Source organism: Meles meles, chromosome 6, assembly GCF_922984935.1.
Source record: "Meles meles chromosome 6, mMelMel3.1 paternal haplotype, whole genome shotgun sequence".
NCBI classification, from domain to species: Eukaryota; Metazoa; Chordata; class Mammalia; order Carnivora; family Mustelidae; genus Meles; species Meles meles.
The window spans coordinates 37665104-37688716 of NC_060071.1; the positions used below are offsets into that span (position 1 = coordinate 37665104).

Below are 23613 nucleotides of genomic sequence, written 5' to 3' on the forward strand. Positions count from 1 at the left end.
ATGGTTCACGAATGTCGCTCTACAGGACTGGTCTAAAAGCCCCCGGACAGCAGGTGCATGAGCCAGCAGGAGCACGTAAGCCACTGCTCTTTCTGCTATACTGGGTGGCTTCCAGGGACAAGGGACATTAACCAAGGAAAAGGAAGCAGTTGGGGGACTACATCCAGACAGGTCTCTACTAAGCCGTCCTGGCCTGGGTAGGATTCCAAGTCTGCTGACCTCTCGGGCTGCTGGAGCCCCACAAGGAGAGCCCCAGGGCTGCCCTGGGGCACATTCAAGAAACGTGTCTCTGTTCAGCTCCTTGGGGCCTCCTGACGTAACACCCACAGCCTCGTGAGACGGCATAGACCATCAGGCCCCACCTGTGACTTCAAGAGCTAGCACTCTCAGTTGGGTGTTTTATTATTTATTTACGTGACAGGAAACACACATTTGGTCCCGTGAGACACCATGCTACCGGCTGAACGAATGGCCATTACACAAAAGAACTGCCGTGGGCTCCCCGGAAGGCCCGTGTGGCCCGCTGAGGACAGCTCAGTTGCTGCGGGGAAGAACTCTGCCGTGAAGAACAGACTGGCGGCCCGACCGGCTCCGGGGAGCCTCGGTCCCGCAGCCCTGCAGGGCCGTGACATTCAGACACATTGGGCATCAGCAAAGTAATGGTCATGCTGGTTGTTCTGAACTAGAAGATGTTCTTAAACCCACAGTGTACCAGACAACTTATATACAATACAAATGTATAAATTAAGAGGTCTACATGTATACAAAATCTTCCGATGGGGACCTAATGCATTCTATGCCATGCCAGGTATTTTGAGGGAGCCGATATGAAAAATAGAAGGTATTTATATATAGGCCCTGCTTCTCTCGTGTCCACCATGGAATCCCCGGGTGTTGTCAGGGCCCCTGGGCAGTCTCAGCACCCCCACGGGTAACCCGTCTGCCGTCTGCATCTTCCGAGACAGCAGAGGGCTCACGCCAGGGCTCCTCTCTGGGGTCCCCATCTCGGCGAGGCGGCGTCTCCGGACCCACGGGCTGCCGGAGGGAGTGATGCTGCTGTCAGAGGAGTAGTCCACGCACTTGCGGAAGATCTCGGGGCTGGTGCCGCAGTTCAGCCGCCCCTCCTCGGCCAGCGGGGATTTTCTGGAAACGCCTTTGCGTTGAGCCAAGGGGCTGCTCCAGGGGCTCGAGCACGGCGAGCCGTTCGGGCTCAGAAAGAGATTCTGGTGGCTGGAAGGGCTGAGCTTGTTGGCGGTCGCGTGCCGCCGGCCGGCCATGGGAGACGTGGGGTTGCTCTCGGGGTCGGAGGAGCTGTTGGCGGAGGACTCGTCCCCCATGTACTGCAGCTCCTCGACCCTCTTGTTCAGGGACTTGTTCGGGTGGCTGCTCGCAGCGGGCTCCTCGTCCTGGTTCTTGTCTTTGAGAGGTTTCTTTTTGGGTGGCTTCATGCCAATCAGGACGGCCTTCATGTTCTCCCTGCCCTGGGACTCTGTGCTCATGAACTCGTGGGCTTTGATGGCCGCGTCCACCTCCTCAAACTCCACAATGGCACACTCCTGGGTCCCCACCTGGCTGTACCGGCTGCTGATCCTCCGGATATCGGGGGGCAACTCCCTCCCGGGTTTGAGGATCCGCACTGACGAGATGACCCCGAAGGCCCCGAAGAGCTTGAGCAGGTGCTCCATGACCTTCTCCTGCACCCTCCCATTCTTCGGGGGGGCCGCGGGGGCCCACGGCTTGGGGGACAGGTGGAGATCGTAGACCAGGAGCATCTTGCTCGGGAGGTTCTCGTTGGGGAAGAGGGGGACGGGGGTGGTCCTCCTCACCTTCCGCTGGTCCTCATTCAGCTCTAGGCTCACCGAGTACTTCAAGGCGTGTGCCGTGGTTCTCCAGTCCCGGGTCAGGTGTTTCACCTGAAGAAGACAAAGCACATCTGGAATGGTACCCGCCTGTCCTCGCCCACCTCCTGGGCTCTGTCATTTCCCTCCCTCCTTTCCTCACCCCCTGGAACGCTGGTGGCCAGCATCCTAGCTGGTGGGCGCGGGCATTCACACATCTAGTGAGCGAACGCACACGCTGTGATGACATTAAGCCAGGCGGCGGTTTAGAACAGTGCCGTCCCACAGAACTTTCTGTGGAGATGGAGATAGTCGAGTGTACGCACATTTAGCAGTTCAGGCCCTGCGACAAGGCTGTTAGACACACAAGTCCAAGGCCCACCTCCAGCTGGCGCTAAGACTTGACATTTCCCAGGCTCTTAGTGTCTCAGCTCCCTCATCTGTCAAATGGAGACGCTAATCGTGTCCATCTCACAGGTTGTCCTGAGGATCAAATGACTAAATCTACAGATACATATCTACACGCAACATACACGATACATCCACATACGAAACCCAGAACAGTGTCTAGCTCATAGCGAGTGCTCAGTACGTATCATGTGCTATCATTATTTCAAAGATTACGTGCCACCATTTAGACAGGATTCGGAGATTTTTAACATCCAAACACGTCTCTGAAGTCGTGTTTCTCTGTTTACGCATTTGATACACAGAAAGTTCCAAAAGATCTTTCGTGTTCCACTGCAATATCTCCTGAAAGTGATGTGGGCTGTTTTGACCTGGAATAAAATCCAAGTAGGGTCTCATGGAGAATGATGCAACTGTCCCTCCCTCCCTCCTCCTCCCTGGGTGGAAACTGCGGGTCGACATGCACTATATGAAGGCTGTGTTTATATTGTAAAACAGTAATTTTCAAGAGGCCCACTTCCGTTGGAGGGAACGCTGGGGGAATGAGTCATCCCATTCCAAGGGAACAGTGGAGGTGGGTGGGGTGGGTAACCTGAGCCAGGAATGGCAAGATCACCCTGAGTCCTCTGAGGCCAGGCCAACACAGGCGCTGTGCAGAGGACCCCTGAGACCAGACAGAAGCTTCCCAGAACTCAAGAACGGAGGCTGGCTAACAGGGCAGCACAGGGCGGGGCAGAGGGGGACACCCCTTGCAGATCTCTCGGTAGAGGCAGAGGGGGCACTGTCTGCTCTAGCCCTGGTCTCGGGGTGAAATGGCCCAGACTGGGCTGAGGGTGTGGGAACCACAAGTCGCCTACACCCAGGACCAGTGGGCTGATCTCTGTGTCACACACCAAGGACAGAGGGTCAGCGAAGGTCCAGGCAAAGGGTCAGACTATAGGTGAACAGAGTCCATCAGGGATCCAGCAAGGGGAGAGAAAGTGCTGACCAAAGGTCACTGCTAGGTTGTGAGGAACCCAGGCAACAGCTCTCACAGGATGACACAGCGTGGAGCCTTCTCCATACCAGTCAGGAAGGGAGCATTCAGGAGACGAAAGACAAAGCGAGTGCCGAAGCCTGAAGCCTGAACAAGGAGTGCTCAGGAGCAGGCTGGTGCTGCCTTACTCCGAGGGCTAGAGAAGCTGATGGAAGGCCACATGCAAGGGAGAGGAACGCGGGCTCTGACAAGAACCAGCACCCCTCCAGAGCCAGGAGCAGAGTCTGCTGGGAAATGCCAGTTAAGCCCGAGCGTCCTTGGGCACCATCTCAGACAAGGAGCCCGGAGGTGCTCTCCTTGCGCAGTTAACTGGAAGAACTTTCTAAGATTCTCAGAAACTGCCATTTCTCTGTTTGTCATATGTGTCTCCTATTATGATCAGCGGGAACCCCTTTAGAATGGAAAAGGCCTTTGTTGTCATTTTGGAGGTGTTGGGGAGTCTGTGTCTAGTGCCAAGTGGCAGCTTCAACAGGAAAAAAAGTCAGGCTGACTCTTAGGGTCCCTGGGGAAGAAATAAAGGGATGCCCATTGGCTGTTTTGTTTTGGGGTCCCCCACAAACACTTCCATGTGAGGGTGCGCTCCCCTTCCCAGGACACGTGTGATACTATGATGTACCATTTCGATAGGACTCAGGGATTTTAACATTCAAATACTTCTCTGAAGTTGCATTTCTGCATTTCTGCATTTGACACAAAAGATCTTCTGAAAGATCTTTCATATTTCCAGGCGGCACCTCCTGAAACTGGTGTCGACGGTTTCAGCTTGGAATCAAACCCAACTTGAGGCCTCACAGAGAATGATGGAACAGTCCCTCTCTATCATATATATCCGTTGTTCTGTGTCCCCCTTCCCGGCACGGAGCTGCTGGAACCCTGGCAGTTCCTCCAGGACAAGAGCGCTAGAAGAAGCTTTTGTTCTAAAGAGGCAATTCTGGGCGGGCTCCCTGGTGGCTCCTGGTTGAGGGCCGGTCACCAAGAAAGACCAAACCATGGTTAGAAGCTTGGAATTTTCAGGGAAGGGAGAGGGGCAGGAAACCGAGTTCATGTTTGATTGTGCCTCCATGAGGAAGCCTCCATAAAAATCCCGATACCGCAGGCTTCAGAGCATTTCCAGATTGATGACTGCATCGATGTACAGGGAGGGCGACACACCCCAACTCCACAGAGACAGGAGCTCCCGTCCTCAGGGCCTTGTTCTGCAGATCTCTTCAGCTGGCTGTTGGTCTGTATCCTTTATCACAGCCTCTGGCCAACCTAAGCAAGTGTTTCCCTGAGTTCTGTGAGCTCTTCCCGCAAACCATCAAATCCAAGGGGGAGGAGGTGATGGGAACCTGTGATTTTTAGCCACGTTGGACAGGAGCTGTGGGTGACCTGGGGGCCTCCTGTTGGCCACTGGCTCCTGAACTGGGGCAGTCCTGTGGGACTAACCCTTAACCTATAGAATCGGATGCTAGCTCCCAGTAGATACAGAACATGAAGAGCCCCTTCCCTTCTCCTGTACCCTGAAAACTCTTACTTGTCCTTCAAGATCCTATTTCAATGTCACTATTTCTAGAAAGACTTCTCCATCATCCAGGCAGGGTAACTGGCTCTGATGAACACGACATTGGCCTATCACTGCCTGCGGTTATCGTTCAGCCCTGCACTGAGCTCTTTCCTTCACTGGACTTTGCAAGGACAGGGGAAATGCCACCTTCGTGTCATCTATCCTGTGCCCACCGCAGCAGTCAGGGTGCAGAATGGATAGGTTTGGTGACTGGATAAAAGGACAGAGCCCAAGAGGAGAGGACAGACCATAGCAGCAGGTGAGGCAGGGAACAGCCCCGGGGAGAAGAGTTCTCCTCCAGGGCTCTCTGGCAGAACGCACAGGCAGCCTGGCTGGGACCCAGCTGTTACATATCCCGTTATGCAACAGGCCATGCCGTGCTTTTCCATTCTAGTAAATACACGTCCCCCACAGGAGACATGGAGTTCTTACTCCAGCTCGTCTGTCCACGCTTTGAGACGGAGGGAATTCACACAATAGGCCAGCTGCAGGGTCTGCTGCCTACATGGTTGCAATCAGGCGCCCCACGTCGCCACACTGATGAGAGGTTGGTCTTACGCGGCAATGGCTGCTGGAGTCTGGAAGGAGGTCATCCCCCGAAGTCCAGGGTGCTCCTCCTTCTTCTTATTTATTCAACCGGGCAAGGGAAGAACCTGTGTATCGTGTGTATCGCACAGTTCCAAGGACAGGAGGTGTCTCTCAAGGCGACTGAGTCCCCGTGTCCTAGCACAGCGTTCTCTTGGCCACTCACTTGCCTGGCAAGAGTGCCTGAACTTTGCTCAGAACAAGCACTATTATTTCCAAACCGCCACCCGCGGACATCTGTCCCAGCACCCAGGCCTCTTTCGATACTGTGGGAAGATGGTCTTCGTAGCGATCCTAAACCCGTTCTGGATCACTTTTCTCTATTTCAGGCCCCACAGCGGGGGTGCGGAGTGGGGGGGAATCACTAGTCACCAGCTATCAAAAAATATTGAGAACTGCAACCCCCAACCCCCGAAATCCTCGAGTCAGCTCGTGAGAAGGAAGCCTTACCTTTTTGAAGGACGTGAGGAGCTTGACGCTCACGTACCCCAGCTTGTTCCTCCGCACGTGCTTGAGCAGGAAGGCATCCTTCTCCAAGTTTTCATCAGAAAAGTAGAATTCAATCTGGTCCACCAGCTTCCTGATTAACTCTTGGTCCGGGGGCTTCCACTCCTGCTCGCCGTCCTCATGCTCGTTCTCGCCCCCACTTGTCATGGTGCCACTGGGACCAGAAGGAGACGCCAGGGGTTACAGGCTGAATTTTTGTCCTCCACCCCCCTCCACCCCAAATTTCCTATGTTGACGTTCCAAAGCCCTGTATGTCAGAATGTGACCTTATTGGAAATAGGGCTTTGCAGGTGTAATCAGTTAAAGACAAGGTCACACCAGGGTTGGGGTGGGGTCCCTAGTCCAGTGTGGCTGGTGTCTTATAAACAAGGGAAATCTGGAGGCATGAGCACACCGGGGGAATGCCATGTGAAGGTGAAGGCAGAGATCGGGGTGAGGCAGCAGAACCTAGGAACATCAAGGATTGCCAGCAAACCACTAGAAGCCAGGGGAGTGGCCGGGACCCACCCGTTCCCAGACCCTGGGAAGGGAGAGCTCTTCGGACACCTTGATGTCTGACTTCTGGTCTCCAGAACCATGAGGCAATCAGTTCTGGGGTTCTAAGCCAGCCAGTTCGTGGTAGTTTGTTTCTGCCACCCTAGGAAACGGCACTGGAACACACGTGAACTGGGCTCCTCGAGGTCATGATCACCTGGCCCCCCGGGGCTGGCTTTTGCCCAATGGGCAAAGAAATCAAGCTTCTGTTTTTCACATGGACGGAGGGTCATTCAAATAACAACGCCTACTAACATTCGTGTGCTGCTGTGCCACGGAAACGATGCTTCCCACGTTCCCTTCTTATTCTTCCTTCCCTCACCCCACGCCCCAAATCCTGATTTCTAGAAGATAATTTAGCAGAGTAATTAAGAGTCCCAATCCCAGAGTAAGCCCACGTAGGTTCGAATCCTGCACCACCATTTAGTAACTGAGTCAACTCGGGCAAGGAACTCCCCTGCCACACCTCAGTCCTGTCTCTGTATATTGGAATCATGACAGTCACTCTCCTGACAGGAAGGTCAGAAGATTAAATGAACTAATACATAGAAATGCCCACCCAAGTGCCTGGCATGCCCTTGGAACCTGGGAGGTGGCAGGTAGATTCGTTTACACCACAGATCTAGGATTGACTAAAACGCAAATTTTCTGTCTCCAAAGCCAGCACACATAATACTTTCCACATTTTGTTGGGACCCTGCCCCAGAATCTGGAAACAATCCCATTCTGGCAGGGCCTTCTAAATGAAACCCACACCCACCAGCAGCTCCCGCTGAACAGACTTCCTCCCCCTCTCCCTGAGAATATTAGGATATGAGAACAAGCCAAAGAATTCCTGAGCAAAGCTTCTTTAGGAAGGCAAATCTTTCACCAAGGGATGACAAAAACTTCAAAATCATAAACATTCAGGGACTCTGTGAAGATCTGCATCAGAGTTGACACCATTAATTAGAATCTCTCAAAGGTGAGTTCTCTCTGGCATATTTAATGACCAAATTAAATTACGTATTATACGATATCATATATATCTCATTCAAGAAAAAGTGTTGGCTAAAAATTACTCCCAGAAGAAAACATTTGCTTTTCCACGTGGCAGCTTGTAACATGACGATCAGACCCAGAGTCTCCATGAACATGTGTTGAGTAGAGAGAGTATTTCCAGGGATGGATGCAGACACCTAGTCCACCTGAAGCATTCTGGGCACTTCTACTCTGTTGGGAGAACCTGCCTGGCTCCCCAGAGGGCAGCTCAGTCAGTTGGGCATCTGCTTTCAGCTCAGGTCATGATCTCAGGGTCCTGGGATTGAGCCCCTCATCGGACTCCCACAGGGAGTCTGCTTCTCCCTCTTTCTCTCCCTCTACCCCTCACCTCCGCTCATGCTCCCTGTCTCGCTCTCCTCTCTCTCTCTAATAAATAAATAAATAAATAAATAATCTTAAAAAAAAAAAAGAAGCAAACAGTTAACATTTCCCTTGGACTGGCATTAAGCCCTTAAATAAAAAAATCAAAAAAGGTGTAAGGGGGCTCAGAACGTAAAAGTCAACTATTACTGAGATAGTTTAAAGCTGGAAATGGTATGTATATGTGGGTCCTTCAACTCCAGCAAAGTTTTCACTGACTCTTAACCAACCCCCCACCAAAAAACAAACAAACAACAACAACAACAAAAAAACCCAACTGTGGAAGAGTCAAGATGAGAATAAAAATGGAATATTTTGGCAGGAGAGAAAATACTAAATAAATCTGTCTCCCGATTTTTCAAATACAGAAATTATAATTTTAGCATAAAAGTAGGCGTTGGTTGATTTTAAAATGAAGAGTTTAGTTATTTGCCTACAGACAGTCTGGAAATGTTTTTGAAATAGACCACACCAATGTCCCAAGACAAATGTATACTGATTGGGGGGGGGATGGTATGAGAGACTAACTTTAAAAGTATGTTTTTTCGGGGTGCCTAGGTGGCTCAGTGGGTTAAAGCCTCTGCTTTCAGCTCAGGTCATGATCCCAGGGTCCTGGGATCGAGCCCCGCATCGGGCTCTCTGCTCAGCGGGGAGCCTGCTTCCCCTTCTCTCTCTGTCTGCCTCTCTACCTACGTGTGATCTCTGTCTGTCAAATAAATAAATAAATAATCTTAAAAAAAAAATAAAAGTATGTTTTTTCAAAAGTCTTTTAAAAATGGGGTGGCAAACCAAGGAAATATATGGGAGTAGCCTATAAGATAGAAAAGGTCAAAAGAAACTTAAACATTAGACAAACTGAGTATCTTAGAAGTTTCTAGAAGATGGCTGTGAGAGCCATTAGTCAGATTCACCCAACATCTAATAGCAGACTCTTTCTCACTTGTTTCCCTTTATTATGGAGGCTATAAAAACAACAACAACAACAACAAAATACAAACCTAAACCAACCTAAACATGTACTTTCTCAGCCCTGGTTACAGGTAGTAGCTATCTGTCATGGTATGGCCAATAAAACACAAGTGAAAATCTTTTGGCCCTTCCTATTCCCTTTTTATGTTTTGAGTGTGGATGTGATGGTCAGAGCTGTAGCAGCTATTTTACCACCATAAGAAAAAGGCCAGGAGAATTAGGTTGGTCTGATTTACTGACATTATTGGCTCTGATATTATTGAGTAGCTGAACCAATTCCTCTACCTACGTACCTGCAGATTTCTGATTACATGAGAGAGATAAAATCCATTTGGTTAATTCACTTATTGGCTGGGTCTTCTGTTACTTACAAACAAATACTATACAGTAATACCACACTGAGAAAAGTGGTCCTTTGGGGCGCCTGGGTGGCTCAGTGGGTTAAGCCTCTGCCTTTGGCTCAGGTCATGATCCCAGAGTCCTGGGATTGAGCCCCACATCGGGCTCTCTGCTCGGCAGGGAGCCTGCTCCCCCGCCTGCCTCTCTGCTACTTGTGGTCTCTCTCTCTCTCTCTGTCAAATAAATAAATAAAATCTTAAAAAAGAAAGAAAGAAAAGCGGTCCTTAAAACATGCCAAAGGAAAAGTGGAATGAATCAATGGAATGATTCAATGGAATGAAAAAGGAGAAGCAAGATGGACAACACAGATTTTCTCTTTATTAGAGAAAGCTTATCCCCTAACTAGTAGTTAAAACGGACAGGCTGGATACATGAGATAAACTAACCTCAGATGGATGGGGAAGTCCGAGCCCCACTGAGGAGGATGAGAATAAACAGGACGAGCTGCGGTTAGGTGTGGGATAATGACCAGTGCAAGAGTTTTGAGTGGACTCAGGTATTGGCAAAATATGTCTAACTTAATACGACTAGCAAGTATAGCAGAGGTGACCAGACCGTCAAAGGGACCCACACCCTAGTAAGTCTTACTCCCCAACTAAAGTCGTTGATGCTGTTAGAAGTGAATGCACCAACAAAACACAGTAGAAGGATGGGGATGTACTTTCTCAATTTCTTCAGTGCCCATTCTAGAGCGTCCCTTTCTTCCCAAGGTCTGCCATGGGAAGCCCTTTCTCCCTGCAGATGACTTTATCTCCAACTTGACGGAGAAAAGCAATCAGACTTGCCTAGAGCTCCCTTGTGCATACCTCCCTCCCCGCAAACTCATTTTGTATGTCTGGGCCTCTGCCAAAGCATCCATTGGCCATATCCAGGTGCCTTTGCTCCACCTTGGCCATCTGGTCCCCACTGCAGGATGGGACAGTGAACCACTTCCTTCTCAGTACTCTTCCTGCTAGGCCTTGTTCTTTTCTGATTTTTCTCCCCCATTTAACTGTCCTTCTAGTCTACTCACTCTGCTCCCATTTCTCCAAGGATCTATTCTTGATTCTTTGTCCCCAGGTGGCCTCCCACTCCAGCCCCTGGATAGCTCATCTAAGTCAGATCTGCCTCCTCCCACCCCTCCACCTTCCTCTTACTCCTGGGCCCCCAACCTCAATTCCTAGGTGGCCTGCCCAATGCTTGCTTGGATAGCCCTAGCTCTCCAAATCCAGTATGCCCAGAACTGAACATCACCTTCTGCAGAGCTGGACCTCGGGGAATACGGAAGCCTAGATCTGCCGAGGGATATTCCATCTGGGAAATTCATCTTCCTTTCATACAGTCTCACGGTAAGCAATTCACACTGTGTTGGGGGAGGAGGGAGGCGGGGTGTGTGTATGTGTGTGTGTGACTCTGCATCAGCAAAGGCACCCAGTGAGCAGACAGGCAGGTAGCCAGATTCCAGAACAGGTGGGTGGTCCTGGGAAGGTGAAATAATTCCCTATACAAGTGCAGGGGTGAGCTTCCTACCCCCTAGGACCCCCTCTCTGCATGGGTGCTGTCAGCGACAACTGTGCATCTCCAAAGGGGGACCTTGGAAGATAGACAAGGCCCTTTTGCGTATCTGGGAGCTAGCTGCCTTGTCTCCTGGTTCCTGCAATAGCCTTTGAATGAAAAAGACCCTGTATCCTTTACGAACATCAAAGAAGTTAAATATGAACGTTGGTAACTTTCTGTCAATTACAACTGTCCTGTAAAGACTATGTATCTTTCCTCTCAAACTGCCCCACTAACTACTTTCCCTATTCACTCTTCTTTGCATTTAGGCTCAAAACCCGAGATGCATCTTTTAGCCCTCTCTTTTGCCCCCACACTTGCCAATTATCAAGTGCTGATTCTATTCTGCAGTGTCTCCCATCTGTTCTCTTTTCCATTCCAACTGTCCTCATTACTTCTCCCTTGGACACTATTAATAGTTCATCGAAAATGAATCTTAAATATTAAAATAATACACACACGTAGCAAAAAAAGTAAAACAAAATAGCACTTAAAAAGAAAGTAACAAGGGGCGCCTGAGTGGCTCAGTTGTTAAGCATCTGCCTTTAGTTCAGGTCATAATCCCAGGGTCCTGGGATCAAGCCCTGCATCTGGCTCCCTGCTTGGCAGGAAGCTTGCTTCTTCCTCTCCCACTCCCCCTGCTTGTGTTCCCTCTCTCACTGTGTCTTTCTCTGTCAAATAAGTAAATAAAATCTTAAAAAAAAAAAAAAAAGCAATGATTCCCCATTCTACCTCTCCTCCCTAGAGGCAACCTCTATTCAACCCTCTCATTCTTAGGAGAGTTGCCTTGTGGTTCTATAAAAATGTTCATGGTTCTATTTCTCACTTGCCAACTTTTCAATGTTCTCTATTCATGACCTATTATATAAGGTGAGGATTTGGGGTCACTCAACTCCCAAAACCTCTTCGTCTAATTTTTTAAATATTTTATGGTATTTTTATTAGCCTTTTAATTGTTTTTAAAACAATACAGTTAAAATTCTCTCTTATTCCATCAATATTAAATGATATGTCTTGCTTCCTCCCTACCTTGATGTGTGTGTTATGACCCTAGCTTCTTCCCCCCTCCTTCCACTTCTAATCTTTCAAATTCTATCAGATGTACCTTCATTTTATTTTGTCATGGTTCATAATGTTTACATTCTATTCTGTAACCAATTCCATGTTTTGTTTTTAGGTACTGAAAGTTGAAAGCCAATCCATTGTCTTTTATTTATTTTTTTAATCTTGGTTTTTTTTTTTGTTTTTTTATTTTTTTATTTTTTTTATTTTTAAGTGTTTCTTTTTTTTTTTTAAGATTTTATTTATTTATTTGACAGAGAGAAATCACAAGAGAGGCAGGCAGAGAGAGAGGAGGGGAAGCAGGCTCTCCGCTGAGCGGAGAGCCCGATGTGGGACTCGATCCCAGGATCCTGAGATCATGACCTGAGCCGAAGGCAGCGGCCTAACCCACTGAGCCACCCAGGCGCCCTAATCTTAGTTTTTTAAAGATTTTTTTTATTTATCTATTTGTCAGAGAGAGAGAAAGAGCGAGAGAGCACAAGCAGGGAAAGCAGCAGGTAAAGGGAGAAGCAGGCTCCCTGCTGAACAGGGAGTCTGATGTGGGGCTGGATCCCAGGACCCTGGGATCATGACCCGAGCTGAAGGCAGACACTTAACCGACTGAGCCACCCAAGTGTCCCTACTGTCCTCAATTTTTACGACTACAAACATTGCTCTGTGCAGGGCGAAGTCATTTGCTAAGATTACATTTCTTTCTTAGGGTCTTATTAGTTGATGGACCACTTGCCTTGATCTTCTGTCTCCTATCCTCTCTTTCATATTGTCTGTCTTTGCCCTTGTCTTTGATTTATACGGCAAGAGATTTGCCGACGTTATCTTCTCATCTTTGTTGATGAGTTGCTTCATTTCAGAATTATGTACTCTCTAAGAACTCTTTCATGTCTTCAGAATGTTTCTTTTAAAAAACATTCTATTCTTGTTTTGTGGATGCAATATATTAAATTCTTTCTCAGGCACTAACCAGAGTGTGTGTGTGTACAGACACACAAATATACATAAGTACGTATCTTTGCTTCCAACACTGCCACCTCTGTATCCTCTGGGATCCGTTTTTCACTGAATTTCAAGTCATGGATTTTCTTCATGTAACTGAGAATTCATCTTTTTCTTTATTAAAAATTTTTTAAACAAACTTACTTTAGAATAATTTCAGACTTACAGAAACATTGTGAAAGTAGTACAGAGTTCCCATATATCCTACATCAGACTTCTGTATTTCATATTTTGCATTAGTATGGTACATTTAATGAACTGATACCAATACATTATTATTAGCTAAAGTCCAGATTTCCAGACTATTAGCTGAAGCCCAGATTATTCAGATTTCCTTAGGTTTTGTTTTGTTTTGTTTTGTTTTTACCTAATGGCCTTTTTCTCTTTCAGGATCGCATCCAGGATACTATATTAGACGTAATCATCATGTCTCCCCGGACTTCTCCTGGTGGAACAGTTTCTCAGAAAAGAACAGTTTCTTTATTTTTAATGAGCTTGACTGTGTTGAGCAGTCCTGGTCAGATATGTTGTAGAACATCCTTCATTTGGGATTTATCTGCTATTTTTTATGACCGATCAGATGGTGTGTCTGGGTTGTAGGGACGAGGATGACAGAGGTAAATTTACGTTCTCTTCACATCGTATCAAGGGGACTCTCAACATACCTGATCATTGTGATGTTGACCCAGTCGTGTCATCTGGTGTCTCCACTGCGAAGTCACTGCCTTCCCCGCCACCTTTCCTACTATGCACTTTGGAAAGGAGTACACAGTCCACACTTAACAAGTAGGGAGTTGTGCTCCATGGCTATTTATTGTGAAAAGTGGAGGGTCTGGGTTGCTTTTCCTTGCTGGATCAAGTAGGTTCCCTCCGCAGTGGTATACTGCAATTGCTTTTCTTCCAGGTGGTTCTACAGACCTGGGGGTGGGGTGAGGAGGCTTTGCTGGCAGGCAGACAGGCAGGGAATGACTAAATAGGGGCTTTATATGGAGGAGGAGTTCCTCTGCAGGTACCAGCTCTTCCTTAGCTGCCCGAGCTCACCAGTTAGTTCATTCGATTCCTTTAGAAAATAATCCTATTTCTTCTTTCCTCTCCGTGAAAGTGAATAGTATGTTGGTTGCTACTTTTCATGATCAGGCAATTGTTCCAAAGGCAGAACTTAAATCCCTCTCAGATAGCAGCATCCCTTTGAATCCCCGCATCCTTCACACATTTTCTAACCAGAATCTTTCTAGAGTTCTGTCTTCCCACCTCCTCCCACTTCCCCCCACTCCACTCCTGTTGTATTTTGGCTTAAGCTGCTTCCACTCTGTGCCTTATTACACATTTTGAAGAATGGCTATGTCGTTCCTCTACTTTAATTCTAATACTAATGTTTTCTATTCTATTAAATAAAATCCAAAGTCCTTAGCTCTTCATTCAGATTCATTTCCAATCTGGCAGTCACCAGCTTCCAAACATATTTGTCTATTTCCTTTCAGATCCTTTGCTCTAAAACAAAAGCCAGTGAAAGACGAATAGGTCCCTGTATGTGTCGCAAGGTTCCTGGACTCTATCTCTTGGTGCACGCTGTTCCATCTCCTTGAACTTCTGGCCTCCATCTCTCAGGTCCAAACCCTAGCCATAGACCAAGCTCCAACTCAGATGCAACACTCCCTGGAAGGAAATAACTTCAACCTCTCCTAACACTTGTCCGTACTTGTGTCATAGCTACTATGTCCATATCTAATTAATGCCCTGGACCCTCATCCCCTGGAGGATTCACATTGGTTTCTTTCATTCTGGCACCAACCCAGAGCCTCGCACATAGTAGGACTTTACAAAGCGTCGCCAATGTAAAGTGAATAGCTTCTGTAAGGGCAAATCCTACCTATCAGGAGTCTCTGAGACAGGAAGTACGGTTACTGGCAAATATGTCATGTGTGGCCTTTCAAGAGAGCTTTGAAAAAAAAAAATGTGCATTTAAGTTTTATGTTTATATTATTGTTTCCTTTTAAATACATCATTGTAAACTGGGGGTACTAATGTGTTTTTTTTTTAATAGCTGTAAACCTGCTAGAAATGAAAACAAAGGGTAGAAATAAGGAGGTACATTTCAAAACGGAGGATTGGGCTCCATGGGTCAGAGTTGAAATATTTATCATATCTGTAAATGATCTAGAGAAAGAAGTATAGCATAAAATCTCCAGGATTGCCTTTCTCATAAAATATCAAGATAATCTGGAGATATTACCTGAATGGTCAATCAAATGTCATCTTATGAATAAAAATATCCAAAATAAAATGGTTGAACAATGAGCTCCTCACTGTGGTTTTCAACACAGAAAAGATTTCGTGGCCTCATTGTCTATCCTTGCAGATGGTCTACTATGGTGCTTTGGCCGCCAACCAGGAAAATGGTGGACAGCAAGCAGGTGGGTATTGAACAGAAAAGAGAAAGCATCATTTATGAAAAACACCAGGGTTCAGTACAATCTGCATATAACTCCATTTGACTTGATTCTAGAAAAAGATAATGAATCTGAAAAGGTCCTAAAGGTAACCAAATTGATAATGCAATATAAGAACACAAGGACAGATTCAAAAGATAACAGTTTTTCAGAGAGACAACTTGGAAACATATATAAATATATTTATATAAATATATAAATGTTGGAGATGTGTCCAACTTTGGAAAGGCATTATGGGAATAGTTCTATTTTGGATGCTATTAGCGGAGACCCATGCTATGTCTGGGTGGCCCATGGATTCTTATAGACTTATTACAGACATCATGACGCTCTTATCTTACCTGCTGTTCTACCACGCTATTCTGGCATAATTTCTAGGGCCTGGGAAAGGAGCAAAAACAGTGGGTGTCTCTGCAGGTCTAAATAATGGTTTGTGGTGTAAAACAGAGATAATGTATGCAAAGTCCTTAGTTCCTCATCCAGTACATAACTGGCATTAATAAACGGAGTCTTTCACTATGGTCACCCAGAACAGAGAAAAGATAGTTTGTACAATGTCCCTGAAACATCATGGAGAGAAAGGAACCTAGATGTTTCTGTTTGTTAAATGAAGGTATGCTTCCATGATTTTATTATTCATGCTGATGTTTAGTATTATAATTTTAAGTCATTTTTATACATTGTAAGACAAAACGAGTAAATATGTTAATGCTGTTAAGAATCAAGACTGTCAGTGCAAGAAAATAAAAGAAGAAAAACAAAAACCCTATAATGTCAAATATGAATTAGAATCATCAATATAAACTTATTTTTTTTAATGTATTTCCTAGTACTATTGAAAGGGCCCAAAATCAATGTTGCCCCAGTGGAAATTAGCACTCTTAATTCTAGGTCTTGGTTTCTAAATACCCTTCTGCTAGTATCTGAAAAATACTAGCCACAGGGATTCCTGTGGAAATCGCTGGATCCTATGACCCAGGTAGGAAAAGTACAAAGTAAGCCCAGAATATCTAGCATCACAAAGCAAGAAAGTGCTCAAAAGACTCAAGGGCGTGTTCCAAAAGGCTATACTGAAGCCAATCTGAAAGGCTTCCACTACTGAATCAGGGACATTGTAAACAACAAAAATAATGATTGTAACCAATTTTTAAAAAGCGAATAACAAAAGTCCATGAATCGAGGAGGGCCAAAAGGAGGGCTCTAATTTAAATTACTTGATGTGACTATTACACCCACTTCTCTCTTTGAAAACTGGTCATTAAGCATTTATGTTGCCTCCTTAGAAGGGATTCTTGTTCAGTCCCAGATGATGAGGCAAAGCTCTCTTACATAGAAGAATGCCAGCTAATAAATGTACAAAGGATAATAAAATTAGAAAATCACCAATCTGTAATTCCCGAAGAACTGACTCAGGCAAGGATCACTCGTGGATGCTAAAACCATTAGGTAAAGGGCCTCAGTGAAAGAATATTTGCAGGAAGCCCACATATTACTTGTTAATTGCAAGGAGAGAGACTACCTTCACAATGGCGAGATCATCTTAGTCAAGTGGTCAAATTAGAGCATCACTTTGGTGAAAGCCACCTGCGGTGATGCAGCAAAAAGTCTGTGGCACTGCCTATGAGGTGTTCTTGCCAAAATGTTGAATCCGAGTTGAATCAAGCCCTTAGTCTATCTTCCAACTGACAGGAAACACAGGGTACAAAGGAGCAAGTTAAACTAGAGGATCAGAACAAAATCAGACCAGTTCCAACCGGGAAACATTCAAGAAGACATCTGGCCCCTTCTTTCAAAATAGCAATGCATTTAAAGAAAAAAAAAGTGTGAATGTTCTAGATTAAAAGATTCTGAAGAGACATAACAGGCAAACGGCACCACCTGGACTGGATTCTGGTTGGAGGGGGAAAAAGAAACATGTATAAAATACAATGTGGGATGATTGGGCTGGGGGGAGACCCAAATATGGAGCTTGGCTATAAGATCATTTAAGGATTAACCTAAGGAATCATTGCTAATTCTCTTAATTGCAATAATAGAATTATGGTTTTACAGGAAACGGTCATTAGTAAGAGCTCTCAAAATGCTGAAGTACAGTGAGTCTTGTGTGTATTTTCAGTTGGTTCAGAGAAAACCGCCCATAAGTCTATCAAACAAATAGGGCAAAATACTAACAACTGTTAAATCCTGACGGTAGATGTACCAATGCTCACGCTGGTTTGAAATTTTATGTTTGAAATTTTTATTTCGAAAAGGTGAGAATAAAAAGAAAGTCACATTTTTGGTGAGAGAGGTGTGCGGAGAAGACTAAAGAACATTTTTCTTATTTTCACGCATTGCTGGGTAAGGCCAAGTAGTGGGCTGAGTACTGGTGGTAGAGCGAGGACCAAGGTGAGGTCATGGGCTTCAAGGATCTCACTGTCTCGTTGGGTGAAAACCACGCAAATACTTCAACCCAATGGCATAATACGATGACAGAGACATGCATTCGTTCAACAAATACTCAGGAGCTCTATGCCAGGTGCTGGGGATACAATGAGAGCAAGGCAAGCATGGCCCCCGAATTCAAGATGCTCACATTCTACAGAACTACATGGTTACAGCCCAAGTTAATGCTAGGTATAAAACGTGCAGAGTACTATGGCAACTCTGAGGACAGGAAACAAACAGCTTTGGGGTGGGGACTGGGGCTTGGGGGGACAAACCAGTGAAGTGTTTTTGTTGTTTTAGTTTCAGGGGTAGAATTTAATGATTTAACAGGTGCATAGGACACCCAGTGCTCATTCCATCATGTGCCCACTTGGCTTGCACTCAGTTCCCCATCTCCCACCACCTCCCCTCAAGCAACCCTCCATTTGTTTCCTAGAGTTCAGCATCTCTTATGGTTTGTCTCCCTCTCAATTTTCATCTTATTTTATTTTTCCTTCCCTTCTCCATGTCCATAGGTTTTGTTTCTTAAATTCCACCTAGGACTGGAATCATAGGGTATTTGTCTTTGTCTGACTGACCGATTTCACTGAGCATAATATCCTCTCGTTCCACCCACATCGTTGCCAATGGCAAAATTTCACTCTTTCTGATGGCTGAGTAATATGTCACTGCATATATACACACCACATCTTCCTTATCCATTCCTCTGTCAACAGACATCTGGGCTCTTGCCATAGTTTGGCTATAGTGGACACTACAATTATAAACATTGGGGTGCACGTGCCCCTTCGAATCACTAGGTTTGTATCCTTTGGAGAAATGAATGTTTTAAGGCTGACTAGAGATCGATCAGGCAATCAGAGTGACCCAGAGGAGGGAGGGCAAAGGTGTGCAGACACAAAACTGTACCTTATTTTCTGGAATCTAAAGGGGTTAGTGCTGGGGGAGCACGAATTACTGAGATAACCAGGAAAGAAGCCATGGGCCCAGGGGATGAGGTGGGTGGGTGCCACATCTCAACAAAAGGAACCTGGGTTTTCTCCTGAAGGCTCTGGAAACTGAGAAACGGCCCCATGGGGCAGGGGCTGCTGCTGTGCCAGGCGGGCCCAAAAAGGGGGACAGCATGGATCCTGTCCTCGGCTGCATTCTCCTGCTCTGGATGTCTGCCTGCTGGGCTCCGTCAGCTCCACTACCCTGAAGAGCTTCTAGGGATTTTTCTGGGGTCAGCTCTCTGCCAGTGGACAGCAGGAAATGCTTCAACCTGAAAGCTCCATGCGACTCCAGTCCCTGGAGTTGGGAAGGAAGGGTGGCTCTGGAGAGAGAGTATGGGGGGTATGGGCAAGAAGCCCACCCAAATGAGGATCATGTTCTCCTAATCTCCACAGGGTGATCTTTCCAGGCCCACGAAATAAGTTGGGCTTTAATGCCTGCTAATGGTGCAATCTCAAAACTTAGTCCCAGTATAGGGGGGAACTCTTCGCCACAGTCACAGGCAAATGAAATCAGAAACATCAGGCACTCTGAGCTCCTTTACATAAACTCTGAAATTTTTTGACGAGGTGGCCGCCTTCTCCTGGAGATTGAGATGTCAGTGATTATGGGCTGATTATTTTTATTCCCAGCACGGAGCTGAACCAATGTGTGAGTGAATGAATCAGGTTTTACAGTATATAGAGGGCTGACGAATCTACTGTAGCTTCTGTATCACCTGCTCATGGTTCCGTGTTTCTGCTTTCAACTCTGGGGCTGGACTTTCCTCATCGGATCCCTCTGTCTTCACTGAACTGTCCTGAATCTCTGGGTACCTACCTCCAGACCTCTTCCACTGGGGAAGGGTCAGCCAAGGATGGGGAAAGGCTCCGGTCCCAGTATCCTCACTGCCCTTCAGGTAAGCATTCTGCCAATGAAGTAAACATCCGCCTGTCAGGAAATGACCCTGCAGAGCCCTGACAACTGAAAGCCTGTGCCCCGAAACCCTGAAGAAAGAGGGTTCATAGGAAGTTCCCGTGGGCACTTCTGGGAATTTGCAAGTTCTGCCACTGCTCTACTCTGCAGGCTAGGGATACTCCATACTCTTAACGCCTTTCAACCACAGGAAGGAAACCACAGACCCCAAAGGTGCCGGCGTTGGTGGACACAAGTCCAAGGTCTCCGGCTGATGAGAGGCTCAGGGCCCAAAGGCACGGTTAGACAGGTGGCTTCCTGTACCGGAACAGCTCCACAGTGCCCATCACTCAGGAACCCAACTAGCAAGGCAGCAAGATGATGATGCAAGCATAGAAGTCAGGTGGGGGAGGTTGCGTGAAAATGGGAATCCCCGGCCAGCGAGGATGCAAGCAACAGGACTTGAGCTGATTCCAAATCAGAGCAGGAGAGCTCTCCGCACCACGAAATCGCTCCTCGGATCCCCCAGCAGCAAGTGTCAGCTGGGCCTGGGCTGTCCCCATCCATTTGGGCTGACAAGGGGACAGGAGGAAGGAGGCAGTGAAGGCTCGGCGGGGCCCGTGTCAGGGGGAGGTGGGCCGGTCTCGGAGGGGAGGACCCGGCCGGGATCGGCTTTGGGGAAGGTCCCGGGGGAGCGCGCGCCCGGAGAGCCTCCCCCGGGGGGAAGAAGATGGCCAGGATGGCCCAGGAAGGAATTCCTCCCGGGTCCCAGGGCATGTCCCCGTCCAGGCCCCTCAGAGCCCCTCCGCCAGCCCCAGGAGCTCCGCTCGGGCGACAGAGCTGCGGAGCAGGGCACCAGCCACCGCCGAAAGCAGGCTCTGCCCTCGGTGCGACGCCCGGTGCAGCGGCCCCGCGCCGGGGCTGCCCCGAGCGGCTCCGCCCGCGGAGTTGTCCCCGCGCTCCCGCTTGGCCGGGACCCGGGTTGGGCTCCCCTCGGCCGGGCCGCGCCGCCGAGCCTACCTGTGCCCGCGGCTCGGCTCCTCCTCGCTGGCGCTGCCCCAGCCGGGGCTCAGGTACCGGGCCGGGTCCCCAGCGCCGCGCGCCTCCGCCCCCTCCTCGTCGTCCTCCGGCTCCTCCACGTCTTCGGCCTCCTGGATGGCGACGCGGATCTGCACCGGGGTCTCGGGCCCGGGCAGCGCCTCCTCGCCGGCCTGGGCCATGGCTCGCCGGCCGGCCGGGAATGCAGCGCCGCGGCCGCCCGCTCCCCGAGGCCCAGCCAGCCGGGCGGCGGCGACTGCGACGAGGGGGCGGAGGCGCGGCGAATGCTCCCGGGAGCGGACGGGGGTCGCGGCGCCCCGCCCCGCGCCGCCACCGCCCGGGCCGCCAGCCGCCAGTCGCGCGCCAGAGCGGGCGGGGCCGCGGCGGGGGAGGGCGACTTCCTCCGCCGGCCCCGCGCACCTCCCGTCCCGAAGAGACGCGTCCGACCCCCGGCGCCTCCGGGGCCGCCTGCGGTTCGCTCCTCCTACCCGCTCCGCTCGACACGGCCCCGGAGAGTGGAGAGGGGAGGGCGCCCCTCCTCTGACTTCTCTGCCTGGGGGGGTGGCAGGCACAGACAGCACTTTAAGGGGCTTCTGTGCCTTCCGGTGTGTCCCCCACGGACCTGCCAAGACGACCTCAATCTCCACCGTTAGTGTCCTTGGTACAACCAAACTGAGAGTGTGCGCCCTGTGACGGGCTTGGTTCCTGCCCTGCCCTAAACCCGTGGTTCTCAAAAGTGTGGTCCCCAGACCAGCAACCCCAGCCCTACCTGGAAACCTGTAAGAAACGCGCATTCTCAGGGCCCAGCCAGATCTCCCGAATCAAGATCTAGGATTCTGAACTTCGTGTTTTAACAAGTCTTCCAAGTGATGCCAAAGTTCACTAAAGTTTGAAAGCTACTGCCTTGTAATGCCCCTTTCATTTGCTTCTTAGAATATGCCCTGACATAGTAAGTGTTCAAATATTGTTGAATGAATAAAGGGAGCTACTGAAATGCCAGTCATGTGCGAATACCCTGTTCATATTTAGCTTTAACTGAGTTCCATAGCAAACCCGCACAAGCAACCCAGAAACCAGAGACATAAGCAGAGACATAAATAAAACCAGAATATGTTTTCATGAAGCTCTTCATCTACCTCCTTAAGTATCATTTACAGTATTAATTTGCCAACCTAGGGCTCTAAAAGAACAGACCCCTGGACCAATACATTTTGATAGAGGGAAGCAAATCAGAGAAGTTCAAGAAGTGGGGTCTCTTAGAAAGCACTGTCCTTGTAAACAACAAAACAAAACAAAAAAGCACCATGCATGGGACTCTGGGGGTCTGGGCTGGGGCCAGGAGAGACCCTGGGGTGCAGCAAGGGCAGCCCCTCTTTTTAAGATTTGACTGGAAGCCCTGTCCCTTTCTTTGTCAGATCTCTCTTTTTTTTTTTTGATTTTTTTTCATTTTATTTATTTTTTCAGTGTAACAGTATTCATTCTTTTTGCACAACACCCAGTGCTCCATGCAAAACGTGCCCTCCCCATTACCCACCACCTGTTCCCCCAACCTCCCACCCCTGACCCTTCAAAACCCTCAGGTTGCCCCAACCTCCCACCCCTGACCCTTCAAAACCCTCAGGTTGTTTTTCAGAGTACATAGTCTCTTATGGTTCGCCTCCCCTCCCCAATGTCCATAGCCCGCTCCCCCTCTCCCAATCCCACCTCCCCCCAGCAACCCCCAGTTTGTTTTGTGAGATTAAGAGTCATTTATGGTTTGTCTCCCTCCCATACCACCCTGAACACGCCCGATCTCGTCAGATCTCTCTTTTGATTGAAGATTGAATTTCGATTACTCATCGAATGAGTAAGTGAAGGAAGAGAGAGACCCTTGGGGTCTATATCAGAACAGCTCACATTCTGCGTCTAAACTCCAGGGAGGAAGAGGCAAGAAATGCCCAGGATGGTCTCTGAGCAAGTCATGCCTCCCGCTGGGGCTGTAGAGATTCTAGAACTTCTCTAAACCTGGCCCACTGTGATGAGGATCAAGAGGAGAGAGACTTGCAGCCCTCCCACATTTCCCGTTCTGATAACCTTAGTTTCTGATGTTACAAAGCAATCCACATTATCTCATTTAAACCCTCCTGTGTGGCAAAGACAGCAAAGATTAATATCCTTACCCAGAATGATGGCTCATATTTATACCAGACTCTACAGTTTATGAGGCATTCGTACATACCTGTCTCAGAGTTTCTGATTGCCTGATAAGAGTCCTCTGGGGAATGTTCTGAAAATAGGGACTCCTGGGCTCCTATTGTTAAGAACCAGCAGTCGGTAGGTGAATCTGGTCTGCAGAAGTGTTTTATTTGGTTGGAGTTTAGAAAAAATAAATGGAATTGATGTGCCCTTAGGTTCAAATATATCTACTTAAGCTTTCTCTGATATTATTTATTTCTGACTCCTCATAGAAGAATTTTGAATCTAGAAAGGATGTCAGACGTCATCCAGTCTTGAGCTCTTCCTTTTAGGGAATGGGTATCCCCAAGAATGAACCTTTCTGCCAGGGCTTCCCTGAGTGAAGAAACACACACACACACACACACACACACACACACACACCACCGCTTGGAATATATACTTGGAATTGAATGCAAAATAGAATTTTTAAAGCAACTTCACGTGAATTTTTCATTTGTAGTAGTTGGTTTAGCATGATGCCTGGGAGAGGAAGGACAGACACCCCCATCTGCATGACGGGTAAGGCTTCATGGGAGGAATACAACTCAGTCACACTTCAGATAAGGAAAGTGAGTTCACATGAGGCTCACTGGTATTTCTTGTATGCTTAAACAAATGATTCAGTGGGTAAATTTATTACTGAGAGCAGGACCTCTCTGTCCTTGTTACAGCCCCCATCCTGTCTAGCAGAAAGCCCTGCATCTAGAAATGCTTGTTGATTCAATTTGGTTTGTCCTACCCACACACCCAACCTTTGTGCCACTGCAGAAGGAACTTTTAAAG

At 48.0% G+C, this 23613-nt stretch overlaps 1 protein-coding gene across 1 annotated transcript; it reads right to left on the bottom strand.

Moving 5' to 3' along the window:
• Window positions 1-393: 393 nt before the first annotated feature.
• Window positions 394-20948, bottom strand: LARP6 (La ribonucleoprotein 6, translational regulator). The gene is made up of 3 exons (XM_046009865.1): window positions 20596-20948; window positions 5864-6074; window positions 394-1913 (listed from the first exon to the last, which is right to left on the bottom strand). The coding sequence occupies exons 1-3, from the start codon at window positions 20793-20795 to the stop codon at window positions 846-848; spliced, it is 1479 nt and encodes a 492-aa protein (XP_045865821.1). The 5' UTR covers window positions 20796-20948; the 3' UTR covers window positions 394-845.
• Window positions 20949-23613: the final 2665 nt, after the last annotated feature.

What these genes read in the sequence shown, in the direction of transcription:
- LARP6 (XM_046009865.1), bottom strand. Translation starts at nt 20,795, where the DNA reads ATGGCCCAGGCCGGCGAGGAGGCGCTGCCCGGGCCCGAGACCCCGGTG. An exon ending in GAGCCGAGCCGCGGGCACAG is followed by an intron (nt 6,075 to 20,595) that starts GTAGGCTCGGCG and finishes TTCTGGTCCCAG; the next exon opens with TGGCACCATGACAAGTGGGG. An exon ending in TCCTCACGTCCTTCAAAAAG is followed by an intron (nt 1,914 to 5,863) that starts GTAAGGCTTCCT and finishes TGTCTTCTTCAG; the next exon opens with GTGAAACACCTGACCCGGGA.